At 38.7% G+C, this 27,495-nt stretch overlaps 2 protein-coding genes and 1 long non-coding RNA gene across 6 annotated transcripts in view; 1 reads left to right on the forward strand and 2 right to left on the reverse strand.

Annotated features, from left to right (window-relative positions):
- Positions 1–12,591, reverse strand: part of hivep3a (HIVEP zinc finger 3a) — a 46,959-nt gene extending 34,368 nt beyond the window's left edge. Inside the window, exon 1 of one of the 2 annotated variants that reach the window (XM_074614538.1) lies at positions 12,532–12,591. The gene's annotated coding sequence lies outside the window, so the exon portion shown is untranslated. The remainder of the gene's footprint in view (positions 1–12,531) is intronic. The other variant, XM_074614539.1, reaches the window with a different exon arrangement.
- LOC141755011 (uncharacterized) lies at positions 10,632–21,937 on the forward strand. 2 transcript variants are annotated; one of them, XR_012590755.1, is made up of 5 exons: positions 10,632–10,911; positions 12,167–12,272; positions 12,504–12,616; positions 15,268–15,373; positions 21,756–21,937. It is a non-coding gene; the product is annotated as an uncharacterized LOC141755011 (long non-coding RNA). The 2 variants fall into 2 exon arrangements; XR_012590754.1 differs by lacking the exon at positions 10,632–10,911 and having other exon boundaries at positions 11,527–12,272.
- serinc2 (serine incorporator 2) lies at positions 17,799–27,011 on the reverse strand. 2 transcript variants are annotated; one of them, XM_074614548.1, is made up of 11 exons: positions 26,852–27,011; positions 23,901–24,062; positions 23,331–23,518; positions 22,357–22,436; positions 21,796–21,933; positions 20,768–20,937; positions 20,405–20,495; positions 20,093–20,252; positions 18,663–18,878; positions 18,399–18,577; positions 17,799–18,345 (listed from the first exon to the last, which is right to left on the reverse strand). In XM_074614548.1, the coding sequence occupies exons 1-10, from the start codon at positions 26,888–26,890 to the stop codon at positions 18,439–18,441; spliced, it is 1,383 nt and encodes a 460-aa protein (XP_074470649.1). In that variant the 5' UTR covers positions 26,891–27,011; the 3' UTR covers positions 17,799–18,345; positions 18,399–18,438. The 2 variants fall into 2 exon arrangements, with proteins under 2 accessions (XP_074470649.1, XP_074470648.1); XM_074614547.1 differs by having other exon boundaries at positions 17,799–18,577.
- Positions 27,012–27,495: the final 484 nt, after the last annotated feature.

The raw sequence follows: 27,495 nt of genomic DNA on the forward strand, positions 1-27,495 counted from the left end.
TTTCAAGTCTTCTTCAAAACAGCATGATGTTCATTTAGTAAATTATGGTCCCATTTAGAGTCAAATAGACCATAAAGCAGGGTATGCTTTAAGGCGTGGCTACCTTATGATTGACAAGTCGCTACCACGCCGTTGTCCGGGTTTTCGTCGTACAACTTTAACCCTTTCACAGTGTGTTTTCACTTTATGGACGTTAATTGTAATATTTTTGGTCGCCTAAAAATGTCTTATTCGTTGTACTTTCTCCACCCTCTCATGTCACTTCTGGTTGCAAAAAAACCAAGATGGCGACGGCAAAAATGCTGAACTCGAGGTTTCAAAACGGCAGTCCTCAAAGCAATGGGTGATGTCATGGTAACCGCATACACTTCTTATATAGTCTATGATAGGGCTGCGTATTGGCAAGAATCTGGCGATATGATACGTATCATGATATTGGGATTACGATTCAATATATTGCGATACTTTAAGCTACGCAATATATTGCGATTTTTTAAAATCAAATTTTAGGAAAACTGTAGTATAAAGAACACATCACCATATGCATAAAATCTGAGTGAAATAGATACTGTGTTTCAATATCACAAAACATAATATCATGATACTCGATATTTTTTATATTTTCTTTCACCCTACTGTGTGCTTGGTTACTTGCAAGAATTGAGTGAGAGTTAATCTTTGCATGTAAACTATATAAACTAACTTTTTATATATAACTGTATAAAATCGATACAGTGTTTTTGAGAATCAATACAGTTTCACAAATCATAATATTGCGATACTCGATATTTTCGATATTTTCTTACACCCCTAGTCTATGATCTAAACACAAGAACTTTTGCAAATGTCTGATTTAAATCAGGAAAGATTTTGGCAGTTCAGTTTTACAATTCAAAATAAACATACGACAGTGGTTTGGCGTTAGTAAGAAGAGACAGTGGCTGGTGCCATAAAGATGTTTCAAACCAAATCACTACCAATATCAGAGCAGTGAAAGTGCATCAGTGCATTCAAAGAGCCAGGAAGAAAAGTTAAATCAGGAAGCTAATGGAAACCAGTGAATAGCTGATAACAACCACATGCAAAGTCTTCATAGGAGCGTGAACGCGTGCAGCGGGCAGTAACTCTGCATGATGTGATATAACTCAGATGGATCAATACTAACACTGTTGAGCCTGATGCATCTGGCTGGGCTGTGCGCTGGGTTAAGCAGGATACGGAGTACAAAACAGTACATCCCAACCTGCTTTTATTTTTAAAGAAGCATGCCAATTTTTTGGTGGAAAACACAGCTCAGATACAACCTACCCAAATACAATGAGCATTTTTTTCCTTGAGCTGGTCTGTAAATGCGAACCAATCTGCTTGGATCTCAAGGTGATGTAATGCAGGGAGAGAGCAGCCATATGCTCTCTTATTTCACCAACAGTGAATCAACAGACAGGGGTGAGGCAGCGTGCCAAAGAGGCTGCGTGTCCAAGAATCTATATCCTCCACAAAGAGGGACAGGGACAAGCTACTGTTACTGTAAGCAGCAGTAATATTTTGACATACTCTCACGATGCAAAGCAATAATTGGGATGTGGCTGCCAATGAGATCTACCTGTGGGTACCAGCTGAGTCAGTAGTAGCTCTGCGTGAAGCCCGGCTATCTACCGGTGCTGCAGTCTCTATCACAGGAGGATCATGGACAACAGACCTACTGTGGGACAAATCTAGAAAAATAGACACAACTGCTGTTACATAACAAAAAAAAAAAGCCTGCGGTCTAGCACCACATAGTCTACTCTGCTCAGAGAGAACACGACCTTGATCAACGATGACAATGTCAACAGGAGTAAGCAGAGGGTATAGGACAAAGGATAGGAGGGTGTGAACGTCAGTGTGATGCACTCCGGTTAGTTTCTCCTCAGAAAAGTAGCTCTGATAACTGAGAGTTACCGGCCTGGCCTCAAACGGCAGACAGACAAACACAATGGAGCATTTAGCAGCTGAAGAGCCAGATGTTTTTCTCAGGAGTTAGTGGAGACCAAAGAAGAGCTAAAAGGTAAATATTGGATTTATATTAACCATGTCAACACAAACACGACTCAAATTGAATATAATGTTGCTAAAATTAACTAATTAAAACTACTTTTTGAATGCATAACGCAACTTGAGATGTTTAGGTTGCCCAGTATGAGGGGTAAGTTTTAAAGCTATAGTGAAGATACTGGCATCAAAAGAAACTAGAAAAACGGGTCATACTCACGAAGGAGGCTAAATAACGCTCCAAACTTGTGCTAAATTTTGGCAGGGAAAATGGGTCCTGTGGGTAACCATGAGTCTCCCCTTTACAGACATGCCCACTTTATGATAATCCCATACAGTTTTGGTAAAGTCAGCACACTGACAGCTGTTTTTGCCTGTCATCATTTTGTGTTGTTAATTGATTTCCAATAATAAATGTATACATACATTTGCATAAGGCAAGCATATATTTGTCCACGCCCATGTTGATAAGAGCATTAAATACTTGACAAATCTCCCTTTAAGGTACATTTTGAACAGATAAAAAAAATGTGTAATTTGCGATTAATCGCGATTAAATATTTTTAATAGATCGACAGCCCTAATATATATATATACTGTGTATATATATATATATACGCAGTATATATATATACTGCGTATATATATATATAATGATATAATAATAATAATATAATCACCATTAAAGATTGTAATAGATTGATAGCCCTAATATTTATATATTCTTATATTTATATATATTTCTTAATCAAAAGGTATAACTACTACTGTTGTTATTATTATTATTATTGTTATTATTATTATTATTATTATTATTAATAATATTATTAATAATAATAATAATATTTAGTTTTTTATATATTTTTTTATTTAGTTTTTTTTGTTATGTTGGGGTCGTGGGCAGGGGTGAGGTGGGGTGGCAGGGATACACTTTGATACATATCTTTTTTCATTCTTTTCAGAGAAGTCAAGTACTGTAATTGATCACAATTCAACAAATAAAGAGTATAAAAAAAAGAAAATTACATCTAGTCAATATTTCAACAATTTGTTCTAACATTTGTTTCTTATTTATCTTATATATTTTGAAAGATAAACAAAAATTTTATATAATTATTTGGAGCTGCATCCAATCTTTTGAAAACACAATACAAGTGTTAAAACAATTAGTTCATTGACAGACAAAAATCGCCAACAACTCTGATTACAGTCATCGTATTTAATTATTTAACAATAAAAAATGACAAACATTTACAGGTTCCAGTTTGTCAAATGTGAGGAGTTGCTTCCTTTCTCTGCTTTATATATAAAATTAATATATTTGGGTTTTCGACTGTTCAAACATCGGATGTGAACTGGGGCTTGTGGGAAAATGTGATGGGTATTGTTTTTACATTTTTATTTTTACTATCATCGACTAAATAATCAATAAAAAAAACAATGAATAGATTGATTGATAATGAAAATAATAGCTAAATACCTGTGTGCCATACTCAAAATCTCATACTGAAAAAGTTTGCCAAGTCCATTAGATTGAGCAACGGCCGAGAAATGGTTGAGAAGCCGTATTTTATACATTTTTCATAGCACAAATTTTGACTTGTCATTGCAATAAAGACACACGTGTCACTAATAATATTCATTATGGCTCATTTTCATTGTGTCACCTCAAGTGTCCCGGTAAGTTATTCCAGTGAGCCATCACACACAATACCAGGACTCTGGAACCAGTTCAGCTACATAGAAAATTCAGCCATTATTAATGTTATCAGTTACACCTGTTGTGAAAAAGGGCTATTGGAAACTCATCAACTCATGACATTTCTAACAATTAGAAGAACACGTAGGAGCAATAATAAAACCCTTACGCATGTTTGTGTTCAATCTGACTATAACACGCTGGCTTTGTAATAACGCCATGATCTTAAGATTGCATGAATTACATTATTCGAGAGAGCAGGGGCAGCATTGGACATGAACGTGGGTACATGTTGTGGCTTATGAGTGTGTGCGTCCACTAGGTGATTTGTGAATGAGAACTGCAGCTGACAGGCCTTCTGCCTGACAGACTGCTCTCTCCACGGGGGTCGCAGAAACCAGAGGCCCTTCCACCTCGCAGAGCAACCCAAGCTGGGTCCATACGCTCGCCTCCAGGGTCACTGACGGCATCCAACCCCTTCCAGCAGAGGGCTGCAGCTCAGCCAAGGGCCTAACAACTCGCAGCGAGCGCACACATGCTCTGATTCCCATGCACCTCTACACACACACACACGCACACGCTGCATGTAAACACAACACCCGAGCATACGGTGTCCACAAAGCACACGTGCAAGCTTTTCTGCCAACACGTTTCACAAGCACATGGGCAAGCAAATGCGTAGGCGAGGATGTAAACACACACAAGCGAGTGTATCCTTTCATTAACAAGGATGAGAGTCAATTTCCGCTCCCGTCGTCGTGGGCCGGTTGCCGGCGGGGAGGAAATCTGTTCGCTTACGGCACTTTTGACATTTAAGATTGCGTCTTTGCTGCTTGGGGGAAGTCCTAATGATTGATGACCAGGGCCACCCTAGGGTCTCCTGCTGCATGACTATAGCTGGAATGTTGTCACCCTTATCTACGCGTGGATGTATGTGCGTTTGCACTACACGTCCTTCCTCGCATGTGAGTGCCGGTTACATGACACATCTTAAATCACGAGCACAAGGTTCTGCGCAAGTACTTTATGATTTATTACTGCTGTAGTCGCTTAGAGTTAAAAAAAAAAAGAAAAAAAAAGTGTGTTTTGCAGGTTTCGAAGGCGAGAACATGGAGTTTGATGATATATTGCATTGGGAAGAGATTTGTTCCAATGAGAGTAATGCAAGTTCAGCATTATGTACAGTAACCACTGAAGGGAATGGTGAATGGTCATTTCCTACTTCCTATTTAAACTGTGGTGGATGGTCAGAATTAATGTTGTGATTTCCTGAACTGGAGGATGCTTGGACACATACAGATTTAATTTGTTTACTGATATGAACATTAGAACACCATAGAGCTTACAGTTTATGTTAACTAAGCCTGTTTAATGAACCTCAAGACTTATTCGGTACCAACCGACTAGAGCTACAACAATTAATCGAGTAGTTGTCAACTATTAAATTAATCTATTTTGATAATTGATTCGAAAAATAAAGTCAAATTCTGTGATTCCAGCTTCTTAAATGTGTGTGTATTTTCTGGTTTCTTTACTCCTCTATGACAGTTAACTCAATATCTCTGAGCTGTGGACAAAACAAGACATTTGAGGACGTCATCTTGGGCTTTGGGAAACGCTCATCGACATTTTTCCCCATTTTCTGACATTTAAAAAAAAAAAAAAAACTAATTGAGAAAATAATGAACAGATTAATCCACAATGAAAACAATTGTTAGTTGCAGCCCTACAACCAACCATACGTGTGTCCATAGAGACAATCATAACATGGCTAACTGAAGGCCAACAGGCAACAACAGCTGTCAGTGTGTCAGTGTGCTGACTTGACTATGACTATCCCCAAAGTACATGTGATTATCATAAAGTGGGCATGTCTGTAAAGGGGAGACTCGTGGGTACCCATAGAACCCATTTACATTCACATATCTTGAGGTCAGAGGTCAAGTGACCCCTTTGAAAATGGCCATGCCAGTATTTCCTCGCTAAACTTTAGCCCAACTCTGGAGCGTTATTTAGCCTCCTTCCCGGTGCTAATTGATTCCTTAGGTTTTTTAGTTTTTATATGATACCAGTATTTTCACTCTGGCTTAAATACTGAGCCCGCTACAACCTAAAAATCACAAGTTGCGCTAATGCATTAGAAAAAAATACAGCCCTATTGTCCATTGATCTGTTGATTAGTTTCTCAATTAATCAATTAATGTTTGGTCTATAAAATGTCAGAAAATGATGAAAAATGTCCATCAGTGTTTCCCAAAGCCATAAGATGACGTCCTCAAATGTCTCGTTTTGTCCACAACTCAAAGATATTGAGTTTACTGTCATAAAGATCAGTGTTGCCAGATTGGGCTGGTTTCTGCCCAATTGGGCTACTTTTGATTAAGTTGGGCTGGGAAAAATAGCGTTGGGCTGGTAGATTAAATTTGGGCTGCTTTCGACAACATTTGACGGGGTTTTGAAAATATTGTGAAAACAATATTACCAAACAAGCTGTTATTTTTATGGTCAAAAACACAGATACAAAATTCCGTAAACTTTGTTGTGACAACTCACTCATATTGTTGACTCATTTAATTTGAGGAATATTTGATTGACATGAGTTGTAGTCAATCATCGTCAGAGATAACGGAGCACCTACTTACCTTGACGTCATCATCGATGACATGGGAATTTATGTATTTGGTTGTCTGACTGCACTCTTTGTGGGTTGCCATAGCCTATTTATCTAACATTTAGTCTTTGGTTATTTGATGTAGATATGCTTATGATGCATTTTATATTGTGCATTTAATAGTTTTACTGTTTTACACGGGTTTCTGGCAAGGTTATGATTTGGGCTGGTTTTTATTGAATTGAGTAGGTTTGAGGTTGTGATTGGGCTGGAAACTGTCAATCTGATCTGGCAACACTGGTAAAGAAACCAGAAAATATTCACATTTAAGTAGCTGGAATCAGACAATTTTTTTCTCTTAAAAAATGACTCAAACCGATTAATCGATTATCAAAAAAGTTGGCGATTAACTTAATAGCCGACAACTAATCAATTAATTGATGAAGCTCTAATTCCCTCCCATCAATACCTTCACTTTGTCCTCAAAGGGTTCAGGCTGACACGGTTATGAAGGACGATTATAAAACAATAATAATAATAATAAAAATCAAAAAACAATTCTACTCTCCCAACTAGAAGACTGTTCACTTTATTTTTCGATTAAGGTTCAGATCGTATGTCTGCTTGGCATGTTCTCCCCGGTACGCATGATACGGACAACATCAGTGAAGCTCTAGAAGTGCCCTCACATTTCACCTGCTACCAAGGACACTGTAATGACTGACGGTTGAGGGATGAGGCGCCCGCCGGTGACTCCATGAGAACGAGCCGCATGAATATCAATGTTGTCCTCTCCTGCTCTGCTGCCCTTGGCTGAACAGAGGGACCTTTGACAGGGCCGTAGCAAAAACCCAGAGTGTATGCCATTTCATAATGCAACAGCACGCCGTGGGATCTCATGACACGCTCTGAGACTCCGCACACCGCGTAGATGTTTACCATACCACCACTGTATGTGTGTTATGAGCCGGGCAGGGTTAACTCTGAGACTGGTTGCCCTTTGAGCCGGGCTGCTTATGTCCAGTGTCAAGAAACCACACACACCATTCTGGCTCCAGTGGAAAACACAGTGAAATCCATTTGGGCTTCGGGCCTATCAGTGCCACAAAGGAGGCCATTATGCTCCCACTTTAGCACCCATGAAACATCAGGATTGATAGAGGCAACTCTAACCTACAGGGATCCATAACAAACAAACAGGAACGTCGATAACGGCGATGATGATGGTTTTGTTTATGCTTGATACACTGGAAGACACATAAAGAGCTTGGTAAGTTATTCTGGATAAAAGTGCTGGCAAAACGCATTACAGCAGGCAGCAACAATATATATTTTGGTCCAAATAAATCATCCCTTTGCTACTTTTCTTCACTTATTGATATAAAACAATAATGATTAGACCTTGATGCAGTTCACCCAATGTTCTAATGGCTGTTATAAACATAAACATTTTTATGGGAAAAACACTAAGACATTATGCATTTCATATGTTCTGTTTGAGTCCAATAAATAGACGCAAAAATGGGTAGTTCATGTGAGCAGCGATAGTTAACAACAACAACAACTTTAGCAGGGAGTCAAACTACTTCATCAATGTAAAATCCAATAAAAAAAACTTGGTTGACAGCAAAGATGGATACAAAAGTGAATGAAAAGTTGCACAGTATCATTTAAAAGGGGTACGCCAATATTGCCCTTCCATAAACTTGAGGCACTCAAGACTATCAAAGAAAGAAAGGTTAAAATCAATACAGCAGAGGTCAAAATATCCTGACTTCTGGTTCCTAGTGTGGATCCAGCTATGGACTACGCACCCAAAAGTCGCGTAGTGACGTCTCTCTCTCTAAAAGCTACGATTCCTGTGTGTTTTCTACTGGGATGCACTCACACCGCGCAGCGCGTCTCGCTCGTTCTTTCCCTTCCCGGCTGATAAAAAAGACCAGGAGTCGCTGGATAAAACACATCAGGTAAGATAACGTTTCATCTGTATGTGGAAACGTAGCTAAGTTAGCTAGCCAGCTAGTGTCGGTGACGTATATTGTGCGAGACGAGGGATGTAGTTCACCGAGCGGTTTCACACAGAACTAAATGATACTACGACAAACCTACAATGAACTGTGACTTTCTTTACTTCATCATATGTGTGATTCATGGCGCTATTCAAACAGGATAAAAAAAAATATTTGTCTCTCGTTGTTGACTACTGTACATATTTTTTCCAAAATAAGGTCACATGGTGGGACTTAGCCGCTCTATTCCCATGAAGCAACTAGATAGCATCCTTTGTCAGACCTGATGACATCATCAGGGTTATTTATTCAGACATTGAAAAGCTTCCCTGGGAGACACAGAAGACATTATACAACCGTCTTTACTCTCATGGTGAGCCAACTGATCACAATGTGTAAAATCGGCGGAGTGTTCCTTTAAAGATGTGTATATTCACACAGATTTACGACATAAAGATTAAATTCTGTGCTTTGAATAGATACATGAGGTCAGTGTTGCCCTGACCAGCCAGCCTACAACAACAAATGACAGGCGCTGCCTCCTGTTCATCATCTGGGCTGTGATTGATGCAGGTACACGGCATCAAACCTGACTGCTGGAACATCGAGTCGTGGATTGTTTTGTCCCCTGTGCATCCTTCCTGAGGTGAAGGACAACTCCGGGGAAAGAAAAATGATAATAAACAACCACAGTCACAGCCGCCGGCGTAAGACAGCACGACATCATGACAGACTGGAGAGGAGCCTCAGGTTCTAGTTAAAGCATGAGAGAGCTACATGTACTGCAAACACTAAGACTTTACTGTAACAATGCAAAGATATAGAGAAACCACTTTACTCCGGTCTGAGTCATTATGTGCATCTGTTTGTATCTGTGCTGTGCAGCAGTGCATTGCTGCCACCATGACAACAACATATTTGCTCAGTTTCTTTTAATAAAAAAATCTTTTACAAGGTCCTTTTCACGTTATGACAAAATATGTTTTGTAACATGCGGTACTGTGCTCAGCTGTGTATGGAATATGTTGCAACAAACAAGCCTAAAACGATCACTTAAAAACTAATATCAAGTCAATTGTTCTATTAGTCAATCGACAGAAAAATTAATCAACATTTAACAACATCATTCATCAAGGAAAATTGTGAAATACTCCAGCTAGGGATGCACCGATCCAACTTTTTCAGTCCCGATAGCGATACCGAATACCGATCCGTGTTCAATAATAAGCTGTATGCCTCACTGTGTGGAAGTGACTAGGATCAGTCTTTTATGTGTAAGACAACATCAGGCTTGACTTAAACATTGCTTTCTTAACTTTGTATAACATGCTACAAATAAATACATAGATATAAATTGATTTAATTGTCATTTATTGTTAAAATAATAAATCATACACCAACAACTGCAAAAAAATCTTCAAAATTAAAAGGGATCACGACTCAGATGTAAACCATTTTATTGCAGCAACAAATTGGTCAAAACTTAAACAGGAATTAAAATTCCAGTATATAATGTATATAGTATATAAACATAGAATTTAATTTAATAGATCGTCCTCATTGTCACAGATATCTGATCAAGTATCGGTATCGGGTGCATCCCTAGTTCCAGCTGCTTTAATGTACTGTAAGGGCTGACCCGAATGCTTCGAAGCTTTGACCGTTGCCATGGTAATCGACCTCCAAATCATTATTCGAATGCTTTGTTTGGGGTTTTCTTTAAATATATGTATGTTATAATAATGTATAAAATCCCATAATAGCCCATTAAATAAGGAATAGTCCCACAATTCATACTCAACATTAATTATTATTAGTTATTCTAAGACGGATATCGCTGTTTGTTGTGTGTAGAGGTGCGTGTGTGTACAGTAGTGCGTCAGCGGCACTGAAACCTGCGGCCCCGTAGTGAAAGCTCGGCTGGAGAGGCCAGACACAATGCCAGCCGATGGTAAATATCAAAGTAAGCACATATACATATACATATATAGAGCATCATCTTTTCTTGTAAAATGTCGGGTGTAATCGGTAACACCGGTGTTATCGCAAGTTTATTAACCGGTGGGAAAATTTCCTTCGAATATTTCTCACTGTAGCTTCGAAGCCCAAAAAATGGTATTCGTTACAGCCCTAAAGGATTCGCTGCTTTTGTTTGTTCTATATTATAAATTCAATACATTTGGGTTTTAGATTGATGTTTACATTTTGTAGATTTAATAAAATTATCAAAAGATTTATTGATAATGAAAATATTCATAATTTGCAGACCAATGCTCCCTCCCTCCCAAGTTGGTAGCATGATAATAGACAATTCATCATGTACACCCAGACAGATAAATCTCCACTTTGTGCCCAGAAATGTTGTGAGCCTTTGGAGAATTAGCTTATTCTAAATCTTGTGATAAACCAATCACATTCACATGGAGGAAATGAAAAAAATGCTTTGTTGTATCGAGTGTTTCTGCAGCAGAGCAAGCCAAGGCTGTCCTCAGATGCCCTCTAATCCAGCAGGCATCATTGCAATGAGGAGTGTTTTATGACTACAGAGCTCATCCTGTACAGTAGGTCATTTTCTTGCTATTTGTAGGCATCATCATCATCATGCATATTTGTTTTTTTATTTCCCCCAGGGATAGACATAGTAAAGGGTTGCACGAAATCCACTGTAACATGGGATGTTAAAGCTTATCCACTTGGCTACTACACCGACATCCAAATCAGCCCACCAATTTAAACTCAGTTGTGATTATGTAATATTATCGGCGATTTGATCCTGCAGCCTCACACAAAAAAAAAAATCCGCCCCTAACGGTACTGTTTCTCACGCATGATGTCATGTTGGATTCCTTGGAAGCAGGTTATGCAGAAATGTCCGAGCATGCAGGAAAGGCATTATGATGCATGCAGTGGTTTCGTTTTCTGTTGCATGTGTGAAACGGCAAACGCCAAATCCCGTTAAAATAATCGCACATTTTAGTCTAAATATGCCTCTCAACAAGATGCATATAATAAAGAACACAAATAATAGTATTTTATAAATACTAAAAGTGTCATTGTTCATTCGGCATTCATAAATTCAGTAAATGTGGACATTTACTGGTTCTCACTCTCACAATCTTCTCCCAACAAAGTCGTCAGTAGGGGCTGGAGTAGATCAAATGGGGGGGGGAATAAGTGCTAGTAGGTGGGTGATATATAGCTGCCAAAAACACCAATAGTTTATAAAACGTCATGCTCTTTAACGGGCATGCGCGCATACAGATGAATTAATACAAATATATTAAAGTGCCAGATTTTTTGAATGGAGTTTGGTGTGTAGCAGGTGATGATGTAGCCCATGCAGTGCAGCATGATGAATGACCAAATATGATGCACACCTGTGTAAAAACAGGGGGTTTTAAAATGAAACTGGCAGTAGCTGCAGACATAAAACACCTGCACCCCTGTGTGTTTTAAAGCAACAACAATGACAGTACTAGGTAATATCGATTCACAAAACACTTGGGCAAACGTAGAGAGCAGACTACTCCAGTTTTTCTAGCAGTGCAGTTCTGCTACTACAATCAACCTAACAGGAACAACAAAGCTTTTCAAATTAAGACTGCAACACAATTAATTCCACTCATGCTATTGTTTCACCACTCTCTGTACTGTAAATAAGAGTATTTGAACATCACATCGGCTGCTCCTAAACGACCAAACTGTGTTGCTGTATTTTTACTACGACATAGACAAAGTCCAGATGTTTTATTTTGACACATGAAATCACTACAACTTCCGGTCTCGTTTTGTCCCATTCTGGCTGACTTGCCGCAGCTCTCCACCTCCTCCTCCTCCTCTCCTCCACCTCTCTCTCTCTCAAAGACAATGAATGAAGAGCCAGTTTTGGGGGAAGAGGAGACAAGCCCCAGGACCAGTCCAGGTAGCTTAACAGCCCTCTAACATGTTATCCAGAGACATTACAGAGACACAGGACAACAGTCCTCTCTCTTAGCTCTAGTGACGCTACCGGACCTTATCTTACCATTCAGAACAAATAGCGATAAGAAAAACATGCATAATAATAATAATACACGTCCGGCCACTCTGTGTGAAATGTTACAATAAAAACAAAGCGATAAAATATGTGATAATGTGTCCAACAACGCCTCAGTGACAGCATGTATGTGAGCTTACGTTACCTGCAGGATGCTCAACTTCACTTCTTCTCTGCGGTGCGACCAACGGCTGCGTCAACCGCCGAGCTGCAGACAGGAAGTCTTCACGGTATGGGCTTCAAAATAAAAGATGAACAAGCCTTTGGGGCGTTGACGACAAATACTCAAATACTGAAGCAGTAATATGCTATTACATGTCTCTAAGTCCACTTATAAAAGTGTATATATATGTATAACTTTAAATTATATTGTAGATGGAACCACATTCAACCGTTTTCGGTCAGAGCTGCATTAAGTGCGTCGTGTTAAGATAGATAACGTTACATTTCAGACCGGAAACGCCTCATTTTATTTTAGCCAGCTTGATGCTACAATGCTGGCATCTTCTGCAACACCATACACAGCTATCTATGGAGGTATGGAGGATGGAACCTGCCAAATAAAAAAATAATATATAAAAAATAAAAAATATATGATATAATATACAAATATAATATATATAAAAATATAAAAAAATATTTTTAAAAATGATTCTATAAATAAATATGTCTTCAAATGTAGCAAAAATATAATATTAAAAATAAATGTAGCCATTAATTAATTGATAATAAAATGTGACATGAATTGATATTTCTGTTTTAATTTGCTTCTTTATTTGTTTATCTTTATATTAAATCCCTTATTTATTTACTATTTTTGCTTAATTTTCCCTTTTATTTAATTATTTATTTTCATCATTTTCAAATTTCTATATTTATTTTTGAACAAATTTTATTTATTTTTGCACATATATATATATATATATATATAAAACTTTAAATTATATTGTAGATGGAACCACATTCAACCGTTTTCGGTCAGAGCAGCATTTAGTGCGTCGTGTTAAGATAGCTAACGGTTACATTTCAGATCGGAAACGCCACATTTTATTTTAGCCAGCTTGATGCTACATTGCTACTGGCATCTCTTCAGCAACACTATACAGCTATCTATGGAGGACAGGGCCGGCCAAAATAAAAAATAAAGTAATGATAAAGTAAATGATTCGATAAATAAAATATGTCTTCAAATGTAGCAAAAAAATTATATTAAAAATAAATGTAGCCATTTATGAACTGATAAAATGTGACATGAATTGATATTTGGCTTCTTTATTTGTTTATCTTTGTATTAAATTCATTGTTTATTTACTATTTTTGCTTAATTTTCCCTTTTATTTAATTATTTATTTTCATAATTTTTCAAATTTCTATATTTATTTTTGAAGACATTTTTATTTAGTTTTGCACGTTTCTTTTTTTAAATTTTATCTTTATTTTTCAATGTATGTGTCTATGAATTCATATATGTATCTATATCTGCATGATTTTCCCTTTCCCTTTTTTTTTCCAAGGGGGGGGAAGTGTGGCGATCGCCCAAATAAGAAATATTATGGTATGTTTTTTTGGTTGTTCTCACTCACCTCCACACACCCACCGGTCCTGTCAACCTGCGAGATGTCTGTATTTACCTACTTTCGGGAAGTCCGGCCCCGTTACGTCCCTTTATGATGAGGCGAAAGAAACAGTATGGCGTGTGACACCACATCTCACCCCTTTATTTATTTCCCCAAACTTATATATTTCTGTATTCTTTTCTTTATACATTTCTTTTTACATTTCTTTAATTTAAGACTCAACAGGTATAAAATATTTGCTTTAGTCATTCATACCTTTATACCATTATTATTATTACTATTAGGTTCTCTATTACTTTTCACTCTGAATCTTGACTTTGTCAGTGTGGGTAATCTTTTTTTAGCGCATCAGGAAACAAAATGTTCAAATGAAACACAAAAAAACAATATGTGGAAGATGTAGCATGCTGTACCCGATTCTGCTGTTATCAGGCCATTAAATAGGTGTTATCAGTCGCTATAAGCACCACAGATGTGGGTCATTAGGGGCCTACTACGTTGTAAAAGTGAAAGCAAAAACTTAAAAGCAACACATTCTAACATGATGTAAAACTGAATGAAACGTTATGTTTTGAACACAAACAAAAAGGCTTCTTTAGGTTTAGCCGACAAATCTACAACTTCTTTATGTTTAGGCAAAAAAAAAAAAATTTTAGATAACAAAACTACAACTTCTTTAGGTTTAGGCAATAAAACTTCAACTTCTTGAGGTTTAGGTAACAAAACTACAACTTCTTTAGGTTTAGGCAATAAAACTACAACTTCTTTAGGTTTAGGTAACAAAACTACTATATCCACTTCTGCTCCTGTCATAATTACTAGTTGCTAGAGGTTGCTGTTGTGTTCTTTTATACCTTCTTTCGGTGATCTACTATGTGAATAGATGATAAAACCTACTAGTGGGTATAGTAGGCCCCTATTGACCCACATTTATGGGGCTTATAGCAACTGATAACGCCTATTTAATAGTCTGACAACAGTCTAATCAGCTGAACATGATCTCATTCTTAATGTGGTCACAATAGAATCATCAAGAGGTGTACTCATTAATTATTTAACAATATTTGATGCTATCATTTATTTTATTGATTTGAATATTGGGTTATTACTATTTAAAAATGTAAAATATTTTCTTCTAATATCGAATCCCACCCGCATCATATTCCAGGAATGTGCAATGTACTCTGACATTATTTTGTCCTCACACTCTGATAAGAAGTGTGACCATACAGGCGACTAATGAAGACTACTGGGGCTTCATGTGTCAGGGCTCCATTTAGCTTGTTTTTCTACCTGGTTGCCAGGTGCTTCAAACCCTCCAAGGAGGCGGGGTGCGGTTGCTGTTGATGATGGTGAAGGTCCCCCAGGGCAGAGCACAGAATACCAAACCACATCAGGCAGAGGAGCATGGTGAGCCCCCGATGAGAGCATGCACCCAATAAATGGCTTATGCAACTGATCAGCAACTCATTCAACATTATGTAACAGCATTACGTCAGGCTGCTGCTCACAGCTGGGCCGGGGACTACCACTGTCACTGTCAGTCATAACAATGCGGGTCAGATCACAACGAGGCATGCATCTACTGTTTATAGATGGTCTGAGTGTGTGAAGAGAGTGTCAAGGTGTAGCAGGGGTGCCAATGTCCATGCATCTAATGTCGTTCAGCACTAAATATTAAATGCAACATGAATGAGCAGGCTGGATTTCCGGAGACGAATTGGACCGAGAGATTACTGACATAAGCGGTCACTGTGCTAAATTAGCCTGCTTGATGTTCTGTATGCCAACAATGAGTTTAGAGGGAACACTAGCTCTGATTGGTTCCCGATGTCACTATTTTGGTTCATCTCTCAGTCATCCGATTGTGATTCCAATGGTGCTGAAGTGCACAGAAGAAGTACAGTACATTAGCTTTTACCTGCTGAGCCCCGCTCACTTCAAACCAGTTAGATAAGCACAAAGAAAAAATTAAATACTGAAATCTGTCATAACCAAAGTCGTTCTAACTTTGGCAGAAAATTGTGTTACTCATAGTAAGAAGCTGATTGAGGAAATACGTTCTCAGGGACTTTAAAAGCTGATCTTTATTAGTGAGGTAATTTTCCTACAGTAGCCTGGTTCCGACCATCTGAATCACTGCCCGCATCTCTTCATTTCTTCAGTAACTCAAACAAGTCTGGCGTTGTGCTCACTGATGGGAAAACAGCTGAGTCAACCAGAGCGTTGTAGGCGAGATTAAAGGGAAACTCCACCAATTTTACACATCAAAGTCTGTGCACAGGTGTTGGAGAGAACTACTCTATCCTGACACACCAAGCTGACAGTCGGCCGTCAGACAGTTTGGGGCCGTTGGTGAGCATCCGTCGGCCTAGTTTTTTCGGTGTGTCCCGCACCGTCGGCTCTAGTCTGTCCGTGTCTGAGTTTTTTTGGCCGATTCAGCACATTGATTTGGTTATTTTTGGCTTAAGCTTGAGGACTTCAAATATTTTTTAAGAAAGCCTGCATTACAAACTGGACAACTTTAAAGACATTTGAATTTCTCAGGCAGTAGGAGTCAAATGAAAAGCTACTATTGGTTGCATTATGGGAAATGTAGTATCCAGTGCTTTTTGGAGTGTGATCTATAGACCATTTAACAGTTGTAAACATTCTAAATGTGTCCCAGTTTATTTCCTGATGCAGTGCAAGGCCTATGGAAAGGGTGCTGGGTCACGTGTCAGCAACACATTCGCAGTCAAATCTGGCCTGCACTCGCCGAAATTGAGCCAATCGCAACGCACGACCGCAGCTTCAGTTACACTGCGCATGTGTTATACCCCATACCACAAGACCCATGTCCACCCGTGACCCAGCCTCCTTTCCATTGGCCTTGATGCAGTGTATGTGAATGACATCAGCTGACAGGAAGTAAACATGGACCCAAGCTGTTGCCTAGCAATGCAATTCTGTTGAAACGGTCTATACTAAGGACTAAAAATCTGAATGTTTCAGTTTCTGCTGCTTTGATTTTTTTCTATTTAAAATCTTTCTCTTGTGGGAGTCTCCTAACTTTAAACCATCACTAGACAGTTTATGTGACGCGAATGCTTTCATTCATCAGATTATGACATAAATAACTGCAAAAACAAACCTACTGCATATACTCAGTCAGTTTATCTATGCTTCTGAAGGGACTATAATCTGGTTGTACTGTACAGTTCGTAATGCACGTAAACTGGTTTCATTTGTAATGTGCAATTGGAATAATTGTAAGATACACATACGAAAATGACAAACAAACAGGGGAAATCGTAGAGGGTGTCCCATGTATGAGAAAATATCATATGAGGACTGTGTGGGTGGACTTCAGAGGCCGGTCATTTGTCGTTCCATCCCAACACAAGCCCTGAATGAATATAGTGAAGTATAATGAAGTGTTCAGCCTCCTGCTCATGCTGATCTTGTGATAGGGGAAAAACACATTCCCTCTACATTACTTGCCAAGTGTGTGTGTGTGTGTGTGTGTGTGTGTGGGCGTGCGCACACTGGGGAATCCTGCATCGAAGGAACACAATAAATCACATTTTAGCAGGATCATGTGATTAATGGAGGGAGAGCAGTGAAGCATTTGGAAAACCCTGCTGCAGACTTGAGGACATTGTGTTACGTTTCTAAAGAGAACACGGGCCGAAACACAAAGTAGAAAGTATTAAAAAAAAAAAACTAACCTAAGAAACCTTACAACACATTATGTCCAAATGGATTCTACATAATAGAATCTACCTTACATAGAAAGTGTAATTTGCTGAACAACAGCCCCACCTATAGGACAGAAACGTTGGCTACACTCTGATTAAAGACATTAAACAGAATGTCAACTTTATTGATTATAATGAAGAGTGTACACATACAGTAGAAGCAGTGAAGGCTGAATGTCCTAAAATGTTTTTAAAGATATCAAAATGGTCCCTCTGAATAACTTGTGTGTAAAATATAATAAGGCACTTTTGTTATAAAATAGAACAAAGCTGTGCAATAAAAAAAGGAATAACTAGGAACAATTTGGACAACACCTTTCCATGAAATCAAACTGATTTAAATGGCACAAGAAAAAGTACAAACAACTAATGAAAATGTAGTGAACCAAAGCCAAAACATCAATTCTCCAAAGTCATCGTCTTATCCTTTAAAAGGCATGTTGTGCTCTCAATTATAAGATTTTTGACAGTGAAGAAAAAATTACTTGGACGGGTGATTAAAGCTAATCTCAGAAAATCTTTTAACGTCAAATTTCAACTCGAGGCACAAAAATTAACATTTAGGTAACGCGTGCAATGGCTTCGGGTCAAAAACAAAGCATATTACCATTTCATTCTCCAATTTTAAACGTGGAGTTGCAAGTAAATCACATTTTTCGAAGCTAAAGCTATCTGTCTTAAAAGGTGCAAATTAGCAACAGGCTACAGGCCACATGTTGACAGACTTCACCGTTCTTAGCTGAAGTCTCTGCCGGTGAGCACCAGCGGGGCCACCAGGGTCCAGAGGAAGATCCCCAAGCCGAGCCAGCTGGAGCAGATCTTCACCCATACGGCCGGCATGGTGCTCTGCATGACCTGGTAGTCGGCGTCGGGCCTGATGAGCCGAGAACAAAAAGTCAGTGTTGCGAAAAGTCAGCCTGTCTGACGGAGTTAACCAAGAAAAAAAAACAGATACTTACATGTACCAGTTGGTGAGAGTCATCATGATGTAGAGGGAGGCCAGAAAGAGGCTGAAGTGGAAGAAGGAGTAGCTGTAGGTGACTCCCTCCTCCTCGTTGTCCACGGCCCGATGGAGTCCGTCCTCCCCTGCCTGGGACTCGATGTTGTTGGTCAGACCCTGGCCCTCCTCAGTCCGCATCAGCTTGTTCACCTGGGTGTTGTTGGAGGAGCGGATGCTGTGACGGACGAGAGCACAAGATGTCATGTTGGCATACAGTGACAGGACAGCATGTAAAGTAAGCAACCATGTCGTTCTTATTTATGACTGACGCATCCACGAGGGTCGCTAGCGTCCGCGCGGCCAAAGTGACGTCACACCATCAGACACGGCCCTTCGCGGTGGTTCTGTTCGACAGGTTTTTGCCGAAATCCAAATTTTACACCAAAAACTATGCGGACAAGAGATGCTAATTTTTTATTTATTTTTTTCTAACCGATAACCGACCCTCGTTAACCGATTATTAACCGTTATCCAACAAGATTACCATAACCCATGCAGCGGTGCTATTTTTAGTGCCTTACAAGCCGCCCAGCTGCAACGATAAGCCGATGCACAAACAGGTTAAATCCATCATTTATCGGCAGCTGCAGTGTATGCGGAAAACAGACAACTGAGTCCCCAGTTCACCTGTCCGGGAGAGTTACTGCAGCAGCCATGACGCTGCGTGTATTGTCCCAGTGAGTCTGCACCGCATCATTTAGTTAGGCTGCGAGGTGGTCAGCAGTGTGTCTGCCTGGCTACTGTCTCCGTTAGCAAGTATCCTAAAGTTTGGTTCCGTTTGGTTTGTGCTACGTACGGAGATGTAGCGTTGCTGGTGACTTCGTGCTCGCCATTGTCACACACATACAGTCGGTCAGCGTGGCGTACCTTAAGCGAGTATCCGACAGGCCATGTGTGTGTGTGTGTGTGTGTGTGTGTGTGTGTGGCGGCGGTGAGTATGGGGTTGTCGGTGGCGTTGTAGCTGTGCAGTGTGTGTACAGTTGTACACAACTTCTCAAAACCCAAGCCAAGCTGCTTTATCTGTAACGCCGGCTGAGACTCACTTAAGGTGGGCTGTTAAGGTGGACCAGCTATTCTCCTTGAAGTGACAAGCTGCTCCTCTTAGGTTTGCTCAGCTTTTTAGCTATTTTTAATATTTCTTTTAACCGATAGCATTAATCGGTTAAAGTTATTAATGTTGGTAAATGGTTAAAAGGTTCATTATTAACATCCCTAATGCGGCAACTTTGAGGATGCCGGTTTGTTGCGAGGAGAAAGGTTGCATCAACCTGCAGTCAGTAATGTATGTGTATAACTTAAAAGTGTTTTCACTTATTTCTAAAAATGTCTTCTTGTAAAGGCAAATCATTGAAATGAAACTTAAAAACAGCAGCAGTTAGAGTAAAATACCTGGCGTAAAGAGTACAGAACAAGAAAATGATCAATCCCACAATGCCCTGTGCGTCCCACCACTGGGTGGTTCCAGGGGCACGGGTGGGAGGAGGTCCCGGTGCTGGAGTTGGGGTGACGGTCTGGACCAAACTCAACAGACTGGGGTTACACTGTCGGTCTGAGGTCGGAAACACAGAAAACAATGTTAAATATGACAACTCATAATTATTACAGCTACAGGGGCGTGTTTTTTTCTTTATACTCCTTCCCAACGTCAGCTATCCCGGTTTGTTTGAGTTGTGAATAAAAGGCCGTTGTGTTGTGACTTACTGGGGTTGTTGCTCATGGCTGACCAGGTGATATACATGGTGTAAAGGGAGATGAATGAGGCCTGGAGCAGGCCTGAGCTGGGCTGAGCCTCCTGTGGCGACATGGGATGAAATGAGTCAGAAAATAAATCACTTTGCCAGTAAAACAAAACTCATTTCACTGAAGTAATTTTCCCACACAGAGATAAAAATGTTAATTTCATATTAGCTTGTCTTCTGGATTGAGCATCATATAGCAGTTATCCTCATGTCTTGCTAATATACATAACATCATCGGTAGAGTATTATACATGAAGGATTAGGGCTCAAATATCAACATTTAGCAGCTACAGTTATGACCATATTAACATCCGTCTTCCATTACCTGAACTTTGGGCACAATGGCCACGATGGACACAGCGATGCAGAATAAGAAGTTGAGGCTGATGAAGACCTTGTGCTCAGTGCAGCCGTCAGGTTGGGTATAAAACACGTAGAAAAGCACGACAGCGGTGAAAGCCAAGGCGTAGAAGAGGATGGTGAAGGTCAGCAGAGCTGCGAGGAAAACATGAGCGAAGAGTGACATCGTTAGACGCATCCCATGAAACCTGACTCAAATCGGTCAGTGTTATCTACTTTCTGACTCGGTGCATTAGAAGTAGTTTGATAGAATTTTGTAAATTCATCACTACTATACTACTACTAGACCTGCGTCAATGCAAACGTATGAATATGCTAGTATACTAATAGTAAAAATGTATTTTATTCCGGTTTTAGTGATTTTATATTTAATATCAATATTTAATTTCATATTTTACGATATTATCACGATATTTGAGTCACGATACGATCTTATTGCGATTTTGTGTAGTGAGTTTGTGAGTACTGCGATAAGACACATTGCAATTTATTACGATTTATTACCTTTTTTCAACTGCAAATAATGCAGTTTGTCAACATCTGTTTTGTCTAATAAGATACAGTTTTCACTCTGTTCATCTCAGAGGTTTCATTCACAGTGTGAGGTCAGAGGTCAAGGGACCCCTTTGAAAATGGCCATGCCAGTTTTTCCTCGCCAAAATTTTGCGTAAATTGTTAGCGTTATTTAGCGATCTTGCCAACAAGCCAACATGACACGGTGCCAATCGATTCCTTTCATATGATACCAGTATCTTGACTCTAGCAATAAGACTGAGCCTGCTACAACCTCTGAAAGACAGACAAGCGTCCGGACCCGCCATCGAATTGTTAAGAGGTTAATAGTTTATGTAATAAAAGATTGATACTTGTCGTCCGTGTAGCGGTACAATATACAGGTATTGCCCTGCAAAGCCTCATTGACCAAACCATTCATTTTAAACTTGCACTTGCAGGTTTACATTGGGATAAATGGAGAGTGTGTTGCCCTTCTACCTGCAAACCAGCACTTGGAGTTTCCATTTTCTGCCCTCTCCAGCCAGGACTGGTTCCAGGAATGGGCGAAGTCCACCAGCAGGATGAGCTGGATGATGATGAAGAAGAAAGAGCCCACCATGCCAAAGTAATACCACACTGAGACCGGACAGAAAAGGATGCAGGACATTTGTTTAGAAGGTTATTAGGCTGTGCAATGGCAGAGACATTCATTTACAGTACTAAACCATAAAGTAGGAGACGCTCACCACAGTATGTGCCATTGTAGGTCAACATTTATCAGTTCTGGTTAACAATGAACATCAGAATAGATTATTGAAGGTTCTTCAATATTTAAATTTTACTCTGTGTTACAAACATATTTTGGAGAACTATTGAGGTTCAATACCGAGCCCTATTTTTGACTCAAGATTCTGCAGCTTTGCACTTGAAACAAGCAGTGTAGCATCTTATTTGTCTGAAGGTGTGTGAGTTGCTGGAAGGTTTAGATAAGAAATAATAAAGCAATAAAGAAACTACAACATCTAATAAGACACTAATAATAGGTGCATTAATACATACCTGTATAAAAGATGCCATGTGGAATGAAGAAAGCTCCCACAGCTATGCCAACCAACAGCAGGAACTTGAAGAACCAGAATCTGAGAAGACAAAAAAGGAAAATTAATCTAAGTATGTATACAGAACAAGTATGTTTTTCTCTCTAAATTAGGGCTGTCAAAGTTAACGAGATAATAACGTGTTAACGCAAATTTTAACACCACTAATTTCTTTAACGCAATCGATCGATCGGAAGTTGTAGCAGGCTCAGTTTTAAAGCTAGAGTGAAGATACTGGTATCATATGAAACTATGAAAACCTAAGGAATCCATTGGTATCAACCATGTCATGTTAGCTTGTCGCAAGGGAGGTTAAATAATGCTCCAAACTTGCCCTAAATTTTGGCGAGGAAAAACTGGTATGGCTATTTTCAAAGGGGTCCCATGACCTCTGACCTCCAGATATGTGAATGAAAATGGGTTCTATGGGTACCCACGAGTCTCCCCTTTACAGACATGTCCACTTTATGATAATCACATGCAGTTTGGGGCAAGTCATAGTCAAGTCAGCGCACTGACACACTGACAGCTGTTGTTGCCTGTTGGGCTGCAGTTTGCCATGTTATGATTTGAGCATATTTTTTATGCTAAATGCAGTACCTGTGAGGGTTTCTGGACAATATTTGTCATTTTTTTGTGTTAGTAATTGATTTTCAATAATAAATATATACATACATTTGCACAAAACAAGCATATTTCCCCACTCCCATGATTAGAGTATTAAATACTTTACAAATCTCCCTTTAAGGTACATTTTGAACAGATAAAAAATAGGTGATTCATTTGCAATAAATCATGATTAAATATTTTAAATCGATTGACAGCCCTTGTTTGAATACAGTCTTAGAGGTGCAGTCCCCATGTTTCGCCAGCAGAGTGCAGCGTGCCTTCATCACACAGGACCGTGTTACTGAGGCTGCAGTGCACAGTACCAACCCATTTTGGATGGTGGCTCGGGGGTCCTTGCTGCTGCGCACTCGGATCATGATGACGGAGAAGAGGAAGAAGAAGCAGGCCATGGCGAAGCACATGCGGTACACGGACTTGTAGCCGACAATGATGTCGCAGTTCACCTTGTTGTCTATGCCAGGTATGGATGTGCCACCGAGACAGAAACCTGGAATCTGACAGTGTGAAGCACACAAAGGAAATAAAAAGTGGATAACAGGCGAGGATTAAACTGGGTCAACTGGAAAGCTTTTTGGTATTGGATGATCTAAAAAAAAAAAAAAAGATCTATTCTTTGTCTTCTGAGACTACTGGTTGAGAAATAAGAAACACATAATCCAAGCTGCCCAGCTGCTCTACAGTATCACTGTTGCTGGGTTACAGACTTATGAAACAAATCTGAATTATTTTCCAATTTTTTTCTTGAATTGGAAATGACATGTGGGTTGAGAGAATTCAAAGATACTTGGGCCTGATTATAAAATGATTAAAGGTGCCTTATGCAACAGCCCAGTGTGGACCATTAAATTGGATCTAATCTAGTCTCATCTAATGTACCTTTTTAAGATGTTCCTCCATGCCTGGGAGAATCATAATGACAGACACCAGAGTCCCGAGCAGCAGCAGGAAGGAGAAGGCCAGCCGGCTCACGGTGGAGTTGAACGTTGACGGGCAGCATGATGACAGGAGGCAAGAGGCCGAGCCGCACAAACAGGACGCCTGGAGAAGAGACGCGGCAGAGAATTAGCTGGGCATTCATACAGATTCATATTTTATGAAACTCAGGGACAGGGCTCTGGGGTGTGGGATAGTCAGAATAATGCATGCATGGCTTGCTGTAATGGAAGAAATAAAAAACAAATAACACTGTGTCTGCTGTCAGGGCAACCATCTTTCTCCTTCTTGTGCACGCTTCCCCAAAAGCAAAAGACAAATAATGATTTACAGAGGCATTAGAGCTGCCAATGCCATCATAACAAATCTCTCTGTTCCTCATCCAGCGCTGTGAACAGGATCACAGAGGATTCCTGCATGATTCAGACGCAGACTACTGAGAGGTGTGTGAAGCGCTGAGGCGGAGACTGTAGCTGAGATCAGCCATCCTTCACTAAATAGGAGTGTGCACAAGAGTACACAGGCCTTCGGTGTAAACATTGCAGCCGTGACGAGAAGAATCCAGTTTCTATGGTTCAGACTGGCCTATGTCCTACTGCCTTGGCAACAAACAACTCTTACAAAGCAGTCAAGAGGAAACAACACAATTACCGAAACAAAACCCAGAGTTTACTTAAAAACATTACAAATAACTCATAGTGATAACACAGGATTGGGCTGTCAAAGTTAACACAATAAAGCAAATTCGTTTTAACGCCACTAATTTCTTTAACGCATTAACGCAACTTGCAATTTTTAGTTTGTAGTGGGCTTTGGTTTAGATAGAGTGAGAGTTGGTATCATATGAGGCTAGAAAACCAAATGAATCCATTGGTATCAACCATGTCATATTAGATTGTCGTGAAGGAGGTTAAATAACGCTCCAAACATACGCAAAATTTTAGCAAATAAAAACTGCCATGGCCATTTTCAAAGGGGTCCCTTGACCTCTGACCTCAAGATATGTGAATGAAAATGTTCCGATATAGTTTGGGCGAGTACTTTTCATACAAACCTTCATACAATTTTAGTTCTCCAAAAACGTTTTGTGAGGATTGCAACTCGATCAGAGTCACACATCTCTGCTCCTCTATTTCAGAAACTCCAGATTCTTACTATTTATGATATAATTATTTCTCAAATATGTGTTTTTATTTATAAGATACTTTCTGGTGGGAATATTCCTGAGCAGTTCAAGACCTATTTTAAAACAAATTCTCAGGTCCATTTTTACTCAACCCGTCAATCTCTAGATCTTCATCCTCCTAAATGTTTCACTAGTAGAGGTCATTTTTCAATGAGATTTAGGGGAACCAAATTATGGAGTAGCTTTTCACATCTATCAATAAACTGTTCATCTGTCAAATGTTTCAAAAGTCGCTTAAAGGGTCATTTAAATTGCTGTTTTGTAATTTCTTTTCCCCATGTTGTCCATGTATCTGTTTTTATGTTTTTTTATTTGTTCCCACTCACAATGTTGTTTGGTTACAATTGCCCAGAAATCATTATAGATATTTAAATAAATATCCTCCTCACAAACACTGACCATACACTTCCACGCAACACACACTTGTCTTTTTTGATATATTTACTATATTGTTATTGTTGTTATTATATATATCTTGTTCTAATTGTTTGTTATCACTATTATGTAGTCATATTATTTCTTCATATTAATCTTGTCTCTAGGTGAAGGCTTCAGATAAGCCCAGTGGGTTTTTTGCCTCTTCCTGCACTGTATAGTATTCATTTATTTTTTTGTTATGTTGTGTAGTCTTAAATTGCGCAAAATAAATAAACAATATTATGGTGGGCACGCACATGAATATAAAACAGTTTTTTGATATAATAAATATAAAACTGTTATGTTAAATAAATAATTATTATTTTATTAGTTATAATAAATATAAAACTTATGTTAAATAAATTATTATTATTTTATTACTTATAATAAATATAAAACTGTTATGTTAAATAAATAATTATTTTATTAGTTATAATAAATATAAAACTTATGTTAAATAAATAATTATTATTTTATTACTTATAATAAATATAAGACTGTTATGTTAAATAAAATTATTATTATTTTATTAGTTATAATAAATATAAAACTGTTCTGTTAAATAAATAATCATTATTTTATTAGTTATAATAAATATAAAACGATTATGTTAAATAAATTATTATTATTTTATTAGTAATAATAAATATAAGACTGTTATGTTAAATGTATTATTATTATTTATAATAAATATAAAACTGTTTTATATCTGTGGGCGGCACAACCAGGAAAGAGCGACGCAACAGAGACGCCCTTCTCCAAACTCAAAGGGGATGACGTAATGAGCCCAAGTTAAACCCGGAAATTGCGCATTTTTAGAAAACACACAGCATATCTAACAAACAGAGTTACATTTTGTAAGAATTACTCGTTGACTGCATTAATTCCTAAACATTAACAGACGAATTACCCTCTAAATGAACTGTAAATAAAGTCAAAGGACAACAAAGACGCTCCTGTTCTCACAACAAACCACCTGATAGTTCACCGACACCTTCACGTCCTTTAATAAATAAACAAAACATCTTAAACGTCGGTCTAAGAGTTAGTTTAAGTCGGGTTTAACGTTCAACTTTACAAGGTTTGTCATCTTTAAATGTGTGGGTCTCTTATTAGGCTGGCAGCAGTGAGATATAAAGGTGTTATTAGGTAGTTTCACTTGATGTTGTTGTGTCGATCATAACGTGTTTTCTCGGCTGAACAATGCCTAGCTTAAATTAGTCAAATAGTATGAAATACTAAATAAACATGTTTCATACAGCAACACTACAAACAATATATGTTTACTTACACAGCTGGCAAGGGAACCCAAAGCCAAACAAGCTCCCATGTTGGTTTAAATCACAGTTCAGACGAAAGTCGTGAAATCTTCAGAAAAGTTCAGGAAGAAACTGAGACACAAAATGGCGACGTCAAGTAATTTAACAAGAACAGAAGGAAATCCGGTTGTTCCCTTCAAAATAAAAACTTTTTGTCATGTATACACTTTTTTATGTTATAAATTATACTATTTCAGTTTGTTTATTAATGAATTTTAAGGGTAAATATCCATATGACACACAATGAATCCGTGGAGTATTATAAGATATTGTCCAGAAACCCTCACAGGTACTGCATTTAACATAAAAGATATGCTGAAATCATAACATGGCAAACTGCAGCCCAACAGGCAACAACAGCTGTCAGTGTGTCAGTGTGCTGACTTGACTATGACTTACCCCAAACTGCATGTGATTATCATAAAGTGGGCATGTCTGTAAAGGGGAGACTCGTGGGTACCCATAGAACCCATTTTCACTCACATTGCCAGTTTTTCCTCGCCAAAATTTAGGGCAAGTTTGAAGCATTATTTAACCTCCCTTGCGACAAGCTAACATGACATGGTTGATACCAATGGATTCCTAGGTTTTTTAGTTTCATATGATACCAGTATCT

The sequence above is a fragment of the Sebastes fasciatus genome, chromosome 17 (genome assembly GCF_043250625.1).
Source record: "Sebastes fasciatus isolate fSebFas1 chromosome 17, fSebFas1.pri, whole genome shotgun sequence".
NCBI classification, from domain to species: Eukaryota; Metazoa; Chordata; class Actinopteri; order Perciformes; family Sebastidae; genus Sebastes; species Sebastes fasciatus.

Coding starts and splice junctions, on each gene's coding strand:
- serinc2 (XM_074614548.1), bottom strand. CDS start 26,890: ATGGGAGCTTGTTTGGCTTTGGGTTCCCTTGCCAGCTGT. Junction 23,519..23,900: donor TGGAGGAACATCTTAAAAAG/GTACATTAGATG, acceptor TCACACTGTCAG/ATTCCAGGTTTCTGTCTCGG. Junction 22,437..23,330: donor CGAGCCACCATCCAAAATGG/GTTGGTACTGTG, acceptor TTGTCTTCTCAG/ATTCTGGTTCTTCAAGTTCC.